The 17,243-nt window shown below is 44.6% G+C and overlaps 1 protein-coding gene and 1 long non-coding RNA gene across 5 annotated transcripts in view; one reads left to right on the top strand and one right to left on the bottom strand.

The window, feature by feature from the left end:
* Nucleotides 1–17,243, bottom strand: part of GRIA1 (glutamate ionotropic receptor AMPA type subunit 1) — a 308,859-nt gene that overhangs the window by 111,611 nt on the left and 180,005 nt on the right. For 3 of the 4 annotated variants that reach the window (XM_079915349.1, XM_079915348.1, XM_079915351.1), the window contains 2 exons: nt 2,340–2,501; nt 187–354 (listed from right to left, as the gene is read on the bottom strand). In XM_079915349.1, the coding sequence (XP_079771475.1) occupies nt 187–354; nt 2,340–2,501 (330 nt within the window). The remainder of the gene's footprint in view (nt 1–186; nt 355–2,339; nt 2,502–17,243) is intronic. The other variant, XM_079915350.1, reaches the window with a different exon arrangement.
* Nucleotides 1–17,243, top strand: part of LOC307183187 — a 222,933-nt gene that overhangs the window by 197,044 nt on the left and 8,646 nt on the right. The gene's annotated exons all lie outside the window — the stretch shown is intronic.

The following is a 17,243-nucleotide window of genomic DNA, read 5'->3' as shown; positions in this document are numbered from 1 at the left end:
TTTGTTTCGTTTTTCAAATTTCTGCGTGACCTTCCATGTACGCCAAGAGCCACAGACACAATGCAGCGGCAGTCCAAACTTAGGCGTGCTCTCCCTTTTCTTTTAAATAGCTACGTCCCACCTGAAACTGATGCTGAAATCCCCTGTGAGGTTCCCATAAGATGGGGCAGCCATTGCCAGCCTCACCTGCTGCAGAGCTCTCTGGATGTCGATGCCCTGGCCCCAGGGCACAGCTGGGTTAGCCAGGCAGTCCCCAGCATTCCCCCGGCGAGAGATATCGATTCTCTGCCTCCGCAGGCTCTGGAAAGCCTCAGCCATCACCTTCACCCCGTCGTAGGTGAGCGCAGAGGTGTACTAGTGGGAGGAACAGAGACAGTTAGGTGTCAGAGCTCGCTGACAGGGAGGCAGGTGGGAGCTGTATCTGGGAACGAGCTTCCCGGTGGTGAGGATGCCTGCAGTCGGCCAGGGATGGGGAGTGGGGGGAGGAGGGGAGCAGCCGTGAGCCGGGAAGTGCCTGCCTCTTAGATGGGGGCTGCTGCTCCACCTCTCTAGCCAATATTGCCCTCCTGGATTGTGAGTTCAGTATTACTGCAGGTTGCGATGTTAGAAGAGAACTTTAGAATTTTGTGTTCCATCTTGCCATTTGAAAATGTTGGTTCAACTGGAAAAAGAATGCATAGACTAAATACAACACATCTGTATCTGTCTGATACAGTCCATGGAAAACCACTTGGTGCTCTCTGTGGTATAGTCATCAGTTGGGGGCCAAGAGGAACAGTTTACTCCACCATCCCTGGTGACAGTAAAAGAATAATCCAAGAAGGGTCAACTCAAAATTATTTCCACATGTGGTTCACTCAAGTGGCAGGTTTACATTCTGCAAACTTTCCCCTTGTGCTTCTTCATGCTAACCCTCAATTTTATCCCCCTCTCGCCTGAAAGCGGGTGAAAATGTTGAAACAAAAGCGGGATAACAATCCAGAACAACATTTCCTGGCGCTGGAACTCATGTCTGTCCTCATTACTTTGTCCTCGATGTCTAGCATGTTCTCTGGCACATTCTGAGTTCACAGTAGAGTTGTAGAATGAACGTATATGTATTTTTCCAGTTCTTAACTTTGATTCTCTTGCTATTTTAAAAGTGTATACCTTATATTTTGTTATTTTTATAATCAGCTCCAATCTTTTGGAAATTGGGTGGGCTTTTCGCATATTAATGAATTAACTGCTGTGTGGTTTGCTCATTGCTTTAAAGCACATTTGTGATTTTTCTTGCTTAAGCTCATATTGAAATAAGTTTTTATTTCTGAATTGCTAACTCAGTTTGAGCAAAAGTGGGATGAGAAGCATCTCGCTTAAGTGGCCTGCCATTCGCAAAAAGAAATTGACAAGTGGCAAGAGAAAGTTGCCAAGGATCCACAGTTTGCCCTGGATAAACAAATTTAGCCTCAGAATCCTTCTCAGCACAGTGTTTCACACAGCCATTGCCAAACTGTTGGATTTGATGTGGGAAAGAAAAATTATCCCCTATCCTTATTCTAAGCCATTATCAAATAGCAAACAATATAGATGTTGGCTGCAGGATTTAAAGCTGCCTTGCTGGGGAGTGAGAGACAGGTAGTCTGCGTGATAATAGGTAGTAGACTCTCTGAGAAGGAGATGTGCTGGTTATTGCTTAGTTAAATTTCCTTGATTTTTAGCTAGGTATGTGGCTGATTAGAAAAAGGGCCAGCTCTCTGCACAAATCTAGGCGGCTCAATCCATGAAGAAATAAATGCATCCCCCTGGAGCTGTGCAACATGGTGGTCCTGCCCAGAGTAGAGACATCACTTTCCAGCTTCCCCCGTAGGTAGCCGGGGTGGGTTTCTAAGATGTGGCCAATAGAATGTAAAGGGAAGATCTGTGTGTGACTTCTGGAAAGACTTCTTATAGGAAGCAGTTTGGGTTTTTATTTTCCTTTTCCCTTCCTGCTGGGTAGAATAGTGAGGTAATTGTTGGAGCCTCTGCAGCCATTTGGGGCTATAAGGTAGCAGCCATATGCTGAGGATAGCAGAACAAGAAGATAGAACAAGCCTCAGTGTTTGATGATTGTGAAGCCATTACACAAGCCCTGGGTTGCTGACTCCTGAATTCTGTTTATATGAAAGAAAATCAAAATATTTAGCTTGTTAAAACCATTGTCATTCTGGATTGTCCATACCCTCAGTCTTTACGGATACACTTTTTAACTTGTTCCTCTTAGGAAGTCCGTCCTTATCGAAAGGCTAACACTATCTAGGAATCTAGGGCAGGCACAGGGACCAGGTTGGTCCTTTGCTGCCTGCCGCCCATCCTCTTACCTTAGGTCTCTTCCAGTCCACCCGGGTGTGGTCCCGAGCATCACTGTTTTTCCACTGCTGCATGATCCTGGCCGGGATGGTGTCTGTGTAGTTCACCAACTGGAAACCTGTTACGTTTGCTCCACTCTCCTTGAATTTGTTTAAGTCAATGTCCATGAAACCCTGGGTGGAGAGGAAGGGAAAGAAGTCAGAATATGTTGCCTGGGTCCATCCATTTAACCATGTTACAGAATCACAGCCTTTTCCACCCAGTTCCTACTTAAGGTGAAACCGACTTAATGGAGAGACAGTTGTGTCTCCCTCCCTTCTGAATTCTGTTGTCACTTAGTTTGTGCACAGAGTTAGCACAGTGGTTAAGAGCCCTTGCTCAGGAGCCAGCCATGCCTGGGTTGAAGGTTGGGCTCTGCTGCTCCCAGCTGTGAGTTACTACCTTGGACCAAGTTCCCTGATGTTTTCTCGTACGAATAATGGAGGTTAGGAGGCGGGGGAGAAAAAGCAGTGCGATGATCCACGTGATCAGTAAATGGTGGCTGAGATTACTGTGACGACACAGATATGCAATAGAATGAAAAACAAAAGAGGGGGAGGTTTTTCCTCTACCATCACCACTCTCCACCCTTGTGAGAGGAGAGGAATCTGAAGTCCGTTGGGGGCAGGCGCCTGAGGGCTCCCCAGTGTCACCAGCGTGTCTAGAAGAGGCTGCATGCTGATTACCCCTCCCCCTGTGCTCTTTCCTGGGCCGCAGCCGAGGTCTTCTCTAGCCAGTGAGTCCTGATCAGTTTTCATATCTGCAAAGCATTTGTTATTGGGAAAAACTTTCCTCCCCATTTGGTAAAGTTCATTGAAACTCAGGAAGCCTTCAATTTAGAAAGGAAACCTTGTATTTCTATAATATATTCCATAGTGTACAATACTTCCAGATCTACGGCCGCATTTCACTTTATGGCTTTATAAGGTAGAAATTATATGTTTATTTGTCAGATAAAGAAATTGAGACCAGAGTGGGAGAATCGTCTTCACAGAGTCATTCATTGATTTAGTAGCAGAGAGGGGACCAGAACTAAGGTCTTCTGTAGGTCTTCGCTCACTTGCTCACTTGTCATTCAACGAACATATCTGAGAACCTGCAGTGTACTCTTCTAATAGTGAGAGAAACAACTTCCTTCTCTTACAAAGCTTACTTTCTAGTGGGAAACAGAGACCATAAACAAACAAACTGTTAGGTATAAAATAAGCTGCAAGGATATATTGTACAACACGGGGAACAGAGCAAATATTTTATAAGACCTATAAATGGAGAATAACCTTTAAAAGTTGTGAATCACTGTATTGTACACCTATAACATGGAGTATTATACATCAGCTGTACTTCAGTTAAAGAAAAGTAAATATGTAGCACAGCGTCTAGAGCACAGTCCAGCAGAGCACACTCTGCTGTAGCTGTGAGTCCTCTGAAGGAAGATGAAGTGGGGAAAGAGGTGGGGGAGGGGAGGGCAGTGCCACGCCCTGGAGTCACGATCCGTTTGAGCCTCCCTGAGATGGTGGTGTCAGCACAGGCACCTGAGTGAAGTGAAGCCGTGTGAGTGAGCTCTGGGGAAATCTGGGGGAGAGCATTCTGGCTCAGAGGTCGGAGGATGTTTGGCATGTTCCAGAAAACGTTAGAAGGCTGGTGTGACTGTAGCACGGTGAGTGAGTGAGAGAGAGGGCGGGAAATGCAGTCGGCAGCCCAGGGCTGGATCACATAAAGCGTTGTGATCCCCTGGGTTTCTTTTTAAGGTATAATTGGCGGCCCACTGGAGGAGTTTGAGCAGGGATCATAAAGTCATTGCTGTCTGAGCTCCACAGCTTGGAGAAACTGCCAGACCCCTGGGGGTGAAATGGGGGAACGAGCAGGGGAAGCAGTTTGGTGGATGGAGGTTGGGGAGAGCCAAGGACTGGCAGCTGAGAGCCCGGAGCGCTGGCCCCAGCTCTGCCCGGGTCTCTTCATTTCTCACTGACTTGATCCAGTTTCCTTACCTAAAAGATCTAGTCATCAGTGACTTCATGACTCAAAGACATCCCACCCGCCCCATGCCTCTAAAGTTCTGCGTTTCTTTATTATTTCTATTTTATAAACACACGAAGCTCAGTTCCGCCCCGAGCCCTTGCCTAGCTGTTCTCTCTGCCTGGAAGTGAGCTTTCCCTGGCTGACTCCTGCCCGTATTTTTGGATCTCAGCTAAAATGCACTGTCTTCAGACAGCTCTTTCCTGACCCCTTATGTAAGATTCAATTCTTGCCCTGTGGTGGATGCTGTTGATGCCCTGCTGATTTCCACTCCCCCAGCCCTTAGACACTGATATTCCGCTTTATATACTAACTACAAATACCTGTTACTTCACCTGCGTGCAGGGTAAGCCAGACGTATCGGGGATTTCATTCACCCAGAGCAGCTCTCAACCATTGACAGATGGGGAGTTCGTAGATAAATACTCCAGAATCCTCTTCCCTGGGTGGGGTAACCCTGAGGCATGCTCTATACCCAGGTCTAGAGCTTCCCTAAAGGATGGAGCTCCGTAGCCCTGAGGGGTAACTGTCTTGGTTATGCACTTTTATCAGATGCCTGCTGTCCCTTCCCTACTTCACATCCCTGATTCCCTGCTGTTGTTTCTGGGATTCACGTCCAAAGAAGCTGCTTGTACTTGAATTGCTGTCTTAAGACCTATTTCTAGTAGAACCCGGTCAAGTCACCCCCAACACCCAGTCCAGTCAGTTCCTTCTCAGTGTTCTGTTTATCACCATTTGAGATGATCTCGTTTGCTCATTTATTCCCTTGTCCTCTCTCCTTGGGTTGGAATGTCAGCTCCATGAGGGCAGGGACCTTTTCTGTCTTGTTCACGGATGTATACTAGAACCTAGCACCTAGAACAATGCCTGGCACAGAGTAGGTGCTCAATACGTATTTGTTGGGTGAACGAATAAACGCCAAAGACTTTCCTCAAGCAAGAATGCTTATTAGCTAAGGGGAAGTGTGATCACCAGGCAGTAAATGCCGGTGGATGATTTTAATTGTTTGAAAAGAGAAGCTCATGTTGGAAATATATTTTATGATTAACTTTTCCCATAGCTACAGTTTACAGACATTCACAGGGGTCTACTGAATTGCACAGTTTCTAGCAAGCTTTTAGTACAGATGAAATCAGAATTAGGTTCTCGTACCCAATAGGCATTCAAAGACGTTCTACTACCTAAGAGTACAACCATCCTACCCCTGGTTAAAAGCTAATGCACAGTTGAGAGACTTCCCATAATTTTTAGAGATCTTAAAAAGAACATCTTGTTCATAAAGTAACTATTGAGAGAATAAAATGAAAGCAACCTCCTGCAGTCAAATTCTGTCGCTTGAAAATCTGTAACAAGCTCCCGGGCATTTTGTATTGACTGCCCACATCAATGTAATGGGGGCCATAGGAAATGGCAGAGTTTATTCAAACATAAATGCCACTCAACTCCATCACCAGAGTGTCTGACTACAAGGTTACTGGAACCAAATCTCAAGGTATATCTAATCAAACTGATGGGACCTCTAACTGAACTCCTTAGCTCCCCTGAGAAGGAAGGGACAAAGAATGATAAAATAAGCTCCTATCTGTGCTGTTAGGTAAAAGACACAAAGTGAGGGAATAATTTTTTTCTTTTTTACCACGTGAATATGTTTTCTTTTTAGCACTGTTAAAAAATAAAAATAGATCCTCAGATAATTTTGATATATGTTGTTGGGTCAAACTCATCTGTTAAGTCCCTGGAAAGTGTGGGAGGGAGTGGCAGTGGCAGAACAGGGAAGAGAAGTCCTGGCATTGGTTGACTCTTTGATAGGGTCTGTTAAGGGAGCCCTGCCTAATTGGTTGTCTCTTGGCCTGGAATTAAAGAACACTGGCGCTGTTAAATGCTCTACTGAAATGCAGCTTCGGAAGCATTGCTCCTCAGGATAACAGAAATGACAACAATGGCAAAGCTGTCCCTTCTTATGCATTATATAACTTCGTCTATACAGCCTTTTGAGAATTATGAAGTTGTCGTTTAAAACTGAAAAATGAAATAATCAGTCAAAAGTCACCCTTGGATTTATTAAACATTTCCCAAGCTCTTATCCTGAGCCAGACATTCTATTAAATGCTTTATATACGTAATCCTATTTAATCCCCCCAGACAACCCTGAGAGGTGAACATGCACAGTAGGCACCGGGTGCTCATTTGCATACATGAGTGAGTATCTGTCCCAATTTTATGTGTGAGGAGCTGTGGTTCAGAGACCTTTGGAAACTCCCTTGAGGTCACCCAGCAAGCAAGGAATCCAGCTGTGGTCCAGCCATCAAATCTGTCTTCTTTGTCTGTGTTACACTGCTTTGCCAGTGGAGGAACGTAGGAGGCTAGCTTTAGGATGGCATTTCCATATTGCCCCAGACAGAGGGACAGAGAAGCTCAGACAGTGTGGCTGACAGTTAATAGCCTGGAACAGGTGTCTCGCTCTGCCAAAGAGGGGCCTTCCAATACAGCTTTCTGTCTTAAAGCAACGTCTGTGGGAGAGCACAGTAGGTTTCTCTCCTTGACACCATGATGGTGGTTAGAGATTGGTTAGATGTTTCTCAAGCCTCTGATTTATACGAAGTCTGTTAGTGCCCACCTACCCCACATTTATACCAGGAGTCAGCAAATTTTTCTTGATAAAGGGTCATACTGTGAATTTTTTAGGCTGGTGGGCCATGTGGTTTCTGTCGTAACTATTCAGTGTTGCTATTACGGCACGAAAGCCGTCCTGGACAGTAGAAAATGAATGAGCATGGCTGTGTCCACTGAGACTTGAATTTCCCATAATTTTCACACGTCATGAAGTATCACTTTTCATTTTTCTAATAATTAAAAAATGTAAAACCATTCTTAGCTCATGAGCCAGACAAAATCAGGTAGCAGTTGGATTTGACCCACGGGCCATAGTTTAGGTTTACGGACGCCTGAAGCAAAGATGTTGGCTATCAGGTCAAACCCGTCGTTGTCCAGAGAGGAGACTAGTGGCCTCGAGTTGTAGGCTGACTAGAGGGGTAGCTGGGATTAGGATATGTATTCCCTATGTACTCATCGTAGAAGGCAATGCAATGCTGACCAGTCATTTAAATAGAATGACTGGGGGAAAAAGTGCTCAATTAATTAAACTGGTTAATATAGTCATTCCATCTCTCATATCTCAATGATAATTTTCGAAGGATTAGAATGAAAAGCCTTTTCAAATAATTATAATATCCTAAAGAGATGTTTAACAGTATAATTACATTAGACATGCTTTCACGTTGCTGTAAAGATTTAGAAAACGCTTTGAGGATCATGAGGAAGCTCTGAGTTATCATTATGACTGTTAATTATCATGTGTGCCTGGAAACAAAAGAACCTGATTATGTGTGCTTACTGGTTATTTAACCTCTCTGAGTCTTAGCTCTCTGGTCTTCAAAATGCGGATATAATAGCACCTACATCATAGAACTGGAGCAAGATTTAAAAAAAAATACATAAAGCACTTAGAGCTGTGTCTGGCACATAGTAAGTGCTTAATGAATGTTATTATAATCATCAGTGATTATGAATGTTATTATCATCACATTCACCATCATCATTATCACTGGGTCAAAAGAGGTTAGGTGTTGTTACAACTGCTTTGAAACCAGGCACTGGGTCAGGCAAGACACCTGAGCCAACAGGAGGCAGGTGTATAGGAACGCGGCTTTCAAAGGATAAAAAGCTTTATCTTCAAAGCCAGATTTCCTTTTTCTCTGGGGTTCTTTCCAGAGGTCACATACAAGCTATTCAGCCCTCATCGTCCTGCTTGGGCGGACACCGTTAAGGGGCCAAGGAGAAGGTTTTTTAACAAGACCTGGGATGCCGGAGAGAGCGCTCCCTCCATCTCCTCCCCTTGAGATCTAGAAGAGGTAAGTTAGAACAAATTGAAGAACTTGCACTTTATACTCTGAATGGCACAAGTTGAATGTGGCAAGTTTCCCCAAATTGTCAGATAAATTCTTAGATGACAGCTCCATAGAGAGGATAGTTATAGGGAAGTACAGTTTGAAAAGTCTGGTTCCATTAGAAATGCTTGAAAAAAGTGGGGATGTTCAACCTGAAAATAATGGAAGACTAAGAAGGGAAGTGAAGGATGTATTTGAATCCCAGAAGGGCTGTCGTGGGAAAGAGGTAGAAGATTTGTTCTCTAACATTCTGGAAGGCAGGCCAGCACCAACCAATGGACAGAAGTCATGGGATGCAGACTTTGGCTAAAATAATAGTGACAATAATAACCACCGTGCCTAACGTGTATCAGACCTGTACTGTGTAGTAGTAGACACTGTGCTGAGAGCTTTATTTGTATGATCTCATTTAATCCTGGCGACAGTCCTGTGAAGCAGGTACTTTTATCATTCCCACATTGCAAATTAGGAAACTGAGTCTTAAATGAATGGAGTAGCTTCTGCCTAACATAACATAGAAAGTGAGGGGCAGAGACCGTAGTCATAGCAAGTGACAAGACTCTGGGCTTCTTTTCTAGCCATTGTACATTCTGCCCCCTCAACGTTAGTCCCATCAGTCTGATTCATTTATCTTCTGTCCTGCAACGAAGCCCTTGCAATGGTCTGCATCTTTATACTAAGAAGGAATTAGCAGGTTTCTAGGAGACCCAGGTGTTAGTCTTCAGCTCCTTTAATGGATGCTGGTCATTGGGATGTGAACCACAAAGCTCTTTATTTCTCTCTCTCTTGGGGTCTTTCCCAGCTTTCTCTCTGACTGCAGCCTTGCTTCTCATCTCCTTTAGACCTAGAAGACCGTGTGACCCTAGAGAGCAGGAACCTCGGTCCCCACGGTATCCACAGCCCAGTACCTGGAGCAGGCTGACTGCTTAATTGACACCAAGGGGTGAAACATATACAACGAATGTCTTCACTCACCCTTTTCATGGTTTTCTTGTAAGTTTCCATCCTGTCACCTGTCAGTCTCTCAGCTTTCATCTTGTGGACCAAAGAGGTCTTGTTATTGACTGTTTCTGTGTGTGTAGTATATTCTGAACTGGGTCATAAATAAGTAGTGTCAGGAGAATAATTTTAGGGACAACCGCATAAGTTCTGTCCTGTCTTTGAACTTCATGAGCTGTCTACCCTAGGGTAGTGTTCTCACCTTCTCCAGGCACTAGACTATTGATCTGCAAAATGAGGGCATTGGCTAGATCAATGATCTTTCAAACTGTTGTCCCAGGCTGTAGGCATTTCAGAGGCTACCAAGTTGAATTAGTGGGAGGGCAGAAGGATGACATTCTGGATTCCCACCCTCCCTCTTCCACCAAAGCAGCTCTGCTTTTTATCTGTTTTACATACTGGGGTTCTCCCCAAGATTCCATTTGAAACTAGAGCTTTAAACGAAAAAGTTTGGAAACTTCTGAGCCAGTCGATTTCTCTCTTAAGGGCTTTTCCAGCTTTGATCTACAATTCTGTGATCACACAGGTGCGTGCGCATGAATATGGATGTACACGAATTCATGGAATATTCCTGGGGTGAGGACTTTGTTGTGTCCTCAAATAACCATGTCTCTGCATAAGGTCTTCAGATTTTCCTATTCTAGCCACTTTAACCGACCGAAACTTGAATGCGTCCTTACCCTATATAATCCCTCATAACATAGGCTTATCTGGTTCCTGCCAAGTCAATAAGACATTGCAGCTGTGCTTAAAGCAGCTAAAACACCATTCGATTTGGGAAAAAACCACTAGTGTTAACTCTTGGCCAAGTACATTTGAAACCAGGGAGGCAGGTACCTGTACGCTTGGATATCAGCAAACACGCAAACAGACCTATCCCCCGAACACAAGTCCACTGCTGACAGATTATTTTAAAAGGTAGTTGGGATCTCACAAACCAAATTCTCTCAGTCTGTGGGTTTAGGATAACATGCTGGCATTTTGTGGCAGAAGGTCAGGGGCCCCCAGATTGGGCTGTCAATGCATGAAGAAAGAAGTGCAGTATCTGGCCTGGGGTTGGTTGGTCTTTCAGAACCTCCCTTCATCTTAACTCTCTTCTAATTGGCTGCAGTCATGGGTAACACCTGGCCACGGCCACTTCAGAACAAGAGCCAGAGGGTAGGGGTGGGGTGGGCTTGTATGGCTGGAGTTCCTGGCAGACTTGAAACCAGCAATACCTTCCTTTCACCTGATCCAAACCTTCCTGTCCAGTGAGGCTCAGGCAAAGACTATAGCAAGCCCACCTTTGATGAAATGCCAGCTTAAACATTCTCAGGGGCTCCATAGAGCAGGCACCCAATGAATGCTTGGTGAAGAATGAATGAAAGTCCAAATGTATGATAAATTTGAAACCTACTAGGAATGGGGAAAGGAATATTCTTGCTATTCATTCATTCATTCACTCATTCACCTGTGAGGATCTAACATTGCCAAGTACATACTGGACAAAGGGATGCAGCAGAGAATAAGATAGGTTTGGTCCTTGTTTTCAAGTTACTTAAGGTTTAGTGAGAAAGGTCCATATTACCCACATAACTGTAGAGCAAAGTAGGTAGAACCAAACCTGAACCTGGAACTCAGGGAAGGCTCCCAGTGGAAGCAGGGAAGCTGAAAGAAGAGGAGGCTTTGGCTGGGTGAAGAGTGCAGGGAAGAACTCTCTAATTGGAAAGCACACATGCTCGGAGATTCTGAATCAGAGTGACAGAGGGCGGTGAATCAGAGGAAATGTGTGTACACATCAACCTGGATTCAAATCTCAGCTCTGCCACCACCTAGCTGTGTGACTTCAGGCAAGCTACTCAACCTTTCTGTGCCTTGGCATCCTTTACTGCAAAATAAGAATCATTATAGCAGCTATCTCATAGGGATTAACTGTATTAGTCGTTATCAAATTCTTAGGACAGTGCCTGGTACATAATAAGTACTCACCTAGAGCACTCTAGAGTCTGTTTGCTTTTCTGTCTTAAAAAAAGGGACAAGTAAGGAAGTGAGGACTGAACCTTTCTAGTTACATATTACCCCAATCTCCTGCCAAAATAGGTACTTAAGGGGTCTGTCCCTCCTGCTTCTGAGCTGGTAGTGGCAAGGGGGTTCCATGCTCTGGAAGAGCAACTGCAGCTGCTGGCTTGTATATCTGAAATAACCCACTGACTGAGCATGGAAAGGGCCTTTCCAAATCAGCCAAGGTGTGCATGGCTGGCAAGGGCAAAGGATGCAAACACCCAGTGCTTGAGATGAATGGAGTGGCTTCTCCCTTAGAGTGAAGGGAGCCAATGTGCTTCGAGAATTTTGTTTTGGCACCTCTGGACCACAGAGAAAGGCAGGAAAACCAGAACTGTAAATTGCACATCTGGAAAGGTCCTTTTGATCATTTAGTCCTTTTGAAAACCCTTGAACAAATCTGGAACAAATTGAGACCCTCAAAAAAATAGAATTTTTTTTTTTGCAAAGGATAATGAGTCAGTGGCAGAGTTGGGATGAGACCCCAGGCTTCTGCTGCACTCACTGTTGTAAAACTTGATGTAAATTAACTCACTTTATCTTGTGAGGTATGCATTAATATTCCCACCTACAGATGAGGAAACTGAGGTACAGAGAGGTGAGATGACTTGCCCAAGGTCACACGGCTAGTAGGTGACTGAGCGAAAATTCAAACCCAGGCAGTTTCAGAAGAAAAAGAGTTTATTTCTGAGCTTTCTCAGTTATAATACCAGGCCTGAGAGTCACCAAGGTTTCTTTGATTTGGGCAGTGTTGCCCAATGGTCAACAAACCTAATCTTTGGAATTAGAGAGGTTTGAGTTCAAATTCCAGTTTTAGCCACATGACCTTGGAAAACTTTCTTCAGCAACTTAGACATCCTTTTCCTCTCTTGTAAAATATAATCTCACCTCTCTTGGACGGATGCAGAAACTCTCAGTTCTCTAGAATGGATTATTCTAGAGCATGGGATGTGACTGCAAAGAGTAACATATACTCAGCCTTGCCCTTGCCTGATGGGATGCTTGGACGTCGTAGGAAGTGAGCATCCTTTGGGGTCTGGGACTTGATTTTCTACCCATCCATTTCCTCTTCCCTTCCAGAAGCTCTCTGCAGTGTAAGCTCTGGTGATCCTAAAGTAAGCCGTGTGTTCTCACTGCTACAGAAGAGTGAGGTGAAGCCGAGGGAGAGAGGGAAGGCTGTGTGGGAGGGAGAAGAGGACACTGGGATGGACTCCATCAGTGAGGGGTGACTCTGAGAGGGGCAGGGGGAGTGGGGAGGGAGTGCTTATCAACCTCTCTCTCTCTCCTATTTCTATATGTTTCTTTCTCTTACACACACACACACACAGAGGAAACTGAGAGGCAGCAGTGGGGTAAAAGAAGCCGCAAAGAACAGAACAAACAATTGCTCCAAATCCCAGCCCAGCTCTCCTGTTCAACTTCCGAGCGACTTCAAACAGGTTATGTCCCTTCTCTGGGTCTTAAGTGCCTCTTTTACAAAATGCGGGAGGGGTTGGGTGAGACGAGCCCCTGGGGACCCTTCAACTCGGGTTCTTTGGGATTCTTCAAGCCAGCGCAAAGGCACACTCTTCATAGGACTACTGGCTGCGTGGATGCACTGTCATGATCCTTCCCAGAAACCTGTAGCCTCCGGGGGCCTCTCGAGCCTCTGACCGCCAGGCTCTGGCAGTTGGGGTGGAAGTTTATGGGGCTTGCATTACTTTTTTCACACAAGATTTTTCTCTGGCATCCTTTTAAAAATTTATTTACGTGTTCCAATTGAACTGGAAGACAAAGCCAAGTTGCTTCCAGGACAAAAGTAAAACCGCATGCTTCTTAGTGCTTCTGGGATGAGCCCAGTGCAGTGGAAGGCACACAGACATGCTTGGTTCATCTCTGACGTTCATTTGGCTGTTAGAACCTGTCCTGTGGGAAGGCATGGGGAGGGGCGGGGACAGGGGGTCGTCCAGGCTGAAGGAGCAAACACCAAGAACAAGCAGGGTAGGCGGTTCCTAACACACTATTCCTTATCACTGGGTATTATTCAAGCAGGAACCAGCTGGATGGGTTTCTGTTGGGGATGTTGTAGAGGAGATTCTGGCCTTTTATGGGAAGTGGACTAGATGCCCTCTGAGGCCCATCTCTACCTACTCATTTGCATACTCTTAGCTGTATTCATAGTCCCACGAGCCCTGATCTCTGCTTCTTTTAGCATAGACACAGGGACTTTGCCTTTATGTGTATGTAATAAGTGGGTACCAACATTGTTTATTTCCTGAGAAGTCATTTCACTCACTCATTCATTCATTCAGTGACTTTTTAAAGAACACCGTTACATGCAAGTCACTTTGCCTGGTGAACTGGGAATTCATCAGTGAGAAAGGCAGACATAGTCCTTCTTCCAGGAGCTTACAGACAAACAGGGAGGAAGGTGTTACCTAATTGGGTTTCAGTTGTGGATGAGATTGAGTTTGGCAGGGGGTTGAGGGACCTCAAGGATAGTATCTTGTCCCCAGATATTTAGTGTTTTCTTTCCCCACTACTACTAATGATGATGATGATGGTGATGACAATGATTATGATGGTGGACATTGTTAATGTTTACTGAGTGCTTATTTTGGGCCACATATTACTATGAGCACTTATAAAGTATTATTTCATTTAATTCACATGGTAGCCCATGAGGAGGTAGATGATACCACATTCCTTGTTTTTACAGATGAGGTGATGAAAACTCAGAGAAGGTAGGTCACTTTACTAATATCACACAGCTAATAAATATAAAACCAGAATTCAAACTCAGGTCTGTCTGACCCAGAGCCACCCTTCCCAACTACTGCTCCAGCTCCCTAACTAGAGGAACCATACAGGAGCCAAACGTGACCGTGGGTGGTATTGAGATGGCGTGTGCAGAAAAAGCGGCCGAGCTTGGCCTTACAGAAGGCAGAGACAGCTTTCCCACCACAGGGGAGCAAGGAGATGAAAGAGCATTTCTTCTCAAGACTGATACAGCAAAGAGGTAGCAGCATGGAGCTGGGGGCTTGGGTGAGCCGCCACATGGACCAGAACTGCCAACTCTAACATTTCACAGGAGGTCATCTGCCTCCACATGGCGGGAATGGCTGACCACCCCGGTCCCCAAATCCCCCAGTAAGACCTGGGATGACCCGTCCTCCGTGTGTTTCCCTCAGCTACTTTGTGCACTAGAAATCACAGTTGTCCCTTGGTACCCGTGGGGGATTGGTTAAGGAACCCCCGCAGATACCAAAATCTGTGGATTCTCAAGTCCCTTATATAAAATGGCATAATGGTATTTGCATATAACGTACTCTGATCCTCCCGTATACTGTAGGTCATCTCTAGATTACTTATAATACCTGATAAAATGTAAATGCTGTGTCAATAGCTAGAAATACAATATAAATGCTATGTAAATAGTTGCCGCTGTGTGGCAAATTCAAGTTTTGCATTTTAGAACTTTCTGGATTTTTTTTTCAAATATTTTTGACCTGTAGTCAGTTGAATCCACGGACATGGAACCCACAAACATGGAGAGCCAACTGTATAATTATAATGAAATTCTATCAGTGTACAGTGGAAAAGATACCCAATGGGAGTTTGAGAGCCTGAGTTTGAACTCCAGGTTTATTGCTGCAACTGTAGGCAAGATTTAAACTGAAGCCTTCTTATCGAGAGCCTGTGTCCCCCTTGCACCCGTCCCCACCTCCTCCATGCTCAGCAGTCACATGGCACAGTATAAGAACATGGATTTTGGAGTTCTGTAGTCCTGGAGGGGAAGCCCAGCTCCATGACTTTATAAACTTTGTCACTGGAAAACTCACTAATCTTTCTGAACCTTAGTTTCTTCATCTGAAAAATGGGGATATATTATCAACCTCCAGGACAATTATGAGGATTTAATAGGTAACTGTTTAAGTATATATCATAGTGTCTGGAATGTAGCAGTCATTCAATGAATAATAGTAATCACCATTGTTATTATTGTTGTAGTTACTTATTAGGGGTTGAAGAAATTCTAGTTCAATGGCTCAGGTTAGCCTGGTCATCCTATTCTTATGATCACATCACTTGGCTTTTGCCAGATTCCTGAGAGCCAGACTCCATTGAGGAGTGCTTGCCTTCCCCCTCTGCAGATCAGTCATGTAACATCTTGGATTCTCAGTTCTCATTTCTATAAAGTGGGGATGAGGAATTCTCCCTTGCTTATGTCATAGGAGTACTGCAAGGTTCAAAACCCAGTGGTGTGATTCATGTCAAAACATCACATGAGGGCTTCCCTGGTGGCGCAGTTGTTGGGGGTCCGCCTGCCGATGCAGGGGACACGGGTTCGTGCCCCGGTCCGGGAGGATCCTACGTGCCGCAGAGCGACTGGGCCCGGGAGCCATAGCCGCTGAGCCTGCGCATCCGGAGCCTGTGCTCCGCAACGGGAGAAGCCACAACAGTGGGAAACCCGCATACCGCAAAAAAAAAAAAAAAAACATCACATGAGCTATAACTTGGTGTAAAAATGAAAGGAGTTGCTGTTATTGTTACTGGTGCCGCAGGAGGCACCATATGGTCCACACAGAAAGACAACCAATATCTTCAGTCCTTCAGTGTTTCTCAAACTGGGGTCTGCTGGACCCTTTATAAATTCTCAGAGGTCTGCTAGTTCTCTACAAGAATTTTTAAATGTTGTGCTTTTTTGTTTCAATGAAAGTCAGATCATCAATATAAACAATCTGATCATTTGTCCCATGCTGTAAGTACTCATGTTTGCAGTCTCAGTGGACTGAAGAATTTAACCATTGGCTCAGTGTTTCCTAAACTGTGCAGACGCATTGTAGAGGTCCACATATCTTCCTTTTGAGAAACACCAATTTGTTCTAAGATTTGTGGCTGATGCATCACAGAGATAAAGAGCTAAAACTCTGGAGCGCTCTGGCTGGTAGCTGTCTGCTATGATCACAATCTCAGAGCAGGGAGTGAAAACCGAGTCAGTGCTGGGCTTGGAGGAGGACTGACAGCCAGACAAGAGAGCTTGGTTCATCAGGGGGCTCCAGGGCCCAGGGGCTTCTTTAAGAAATAATGGTAGAGTTCACCAATTTCCGCAAGGCTCAATTTCACTTTATGGACATACCAATGCTATGGAAATATAAATATACATCTATCCTATCATATATAAAATATGAATACATATATCAGCATATATATGCACAGGCATATATATGCATGTATACATACGGACACAACATGTGAATATGTACAGATGGGTAGATTTAGTATATGAAGTTAGGATTCTTCACCTGTGCAGAACACTTTAACTTTTTCAAGGCATGGTGGCATTCAGCAACATGTTTGGTTTCCCCAGTGACTCCATGAGCATATAGAATAGGAACTATTATTCCTGATGTGGAAACTGAGGGCTGGAAAATTGCCCAAGATCACAAAGATACTAGCTGAGGATGGTATCTGGACAAAACGCATGGCTTTGCTTTTCTGTTCTTTTTTTTATGACTCCCTGTTATAAAGCTCTCCTCTCTGACCCACAGTCTCCTTCCATCCTCTCTTCTAGCGGCCCTCCAAAGCCAGAAAAACATCCCTCCAAAGTGCTCTGTTACGAGAATGCTGTTGGCTTCTTGGAAGCTCCTGCATTCTGACAGGGACAGAAAGAACTGCAAAATAAAATGTAGCTCCCTCTTTTTGTTAAATCTTTCAAAAGCTTCCTTCCTTAGTTTCTAACTCTTATTACACCCTAATCACAAACACTCTGAAGGAGGGGGTCAGTTCCATGCAGCGGCAGGCTAATTATGTGGCGGAATTTCTAAAAATTGTCATCTTATCAATTGCTTTATTCCTCTGAAGGGGGAAGAAAGACACACAGCACATACTCGA

Source organism: Stenella coeruleoalba (assembly GCF_951394435.1).
Source record: "Stenella coeruleoalba genome assembly, chromosome: 3".
NCBI lineage: Eukaryota > Metazoa > Chordata > Mammalia > Artiodactyla > Delphinidae > Stenella > Stenella coeruleoalba.
The sequence above is the reverse complement of the archived record's forward strand: the minus strand, read 5'-3'. Positions and strand labels throughout refer to the sequence as shown.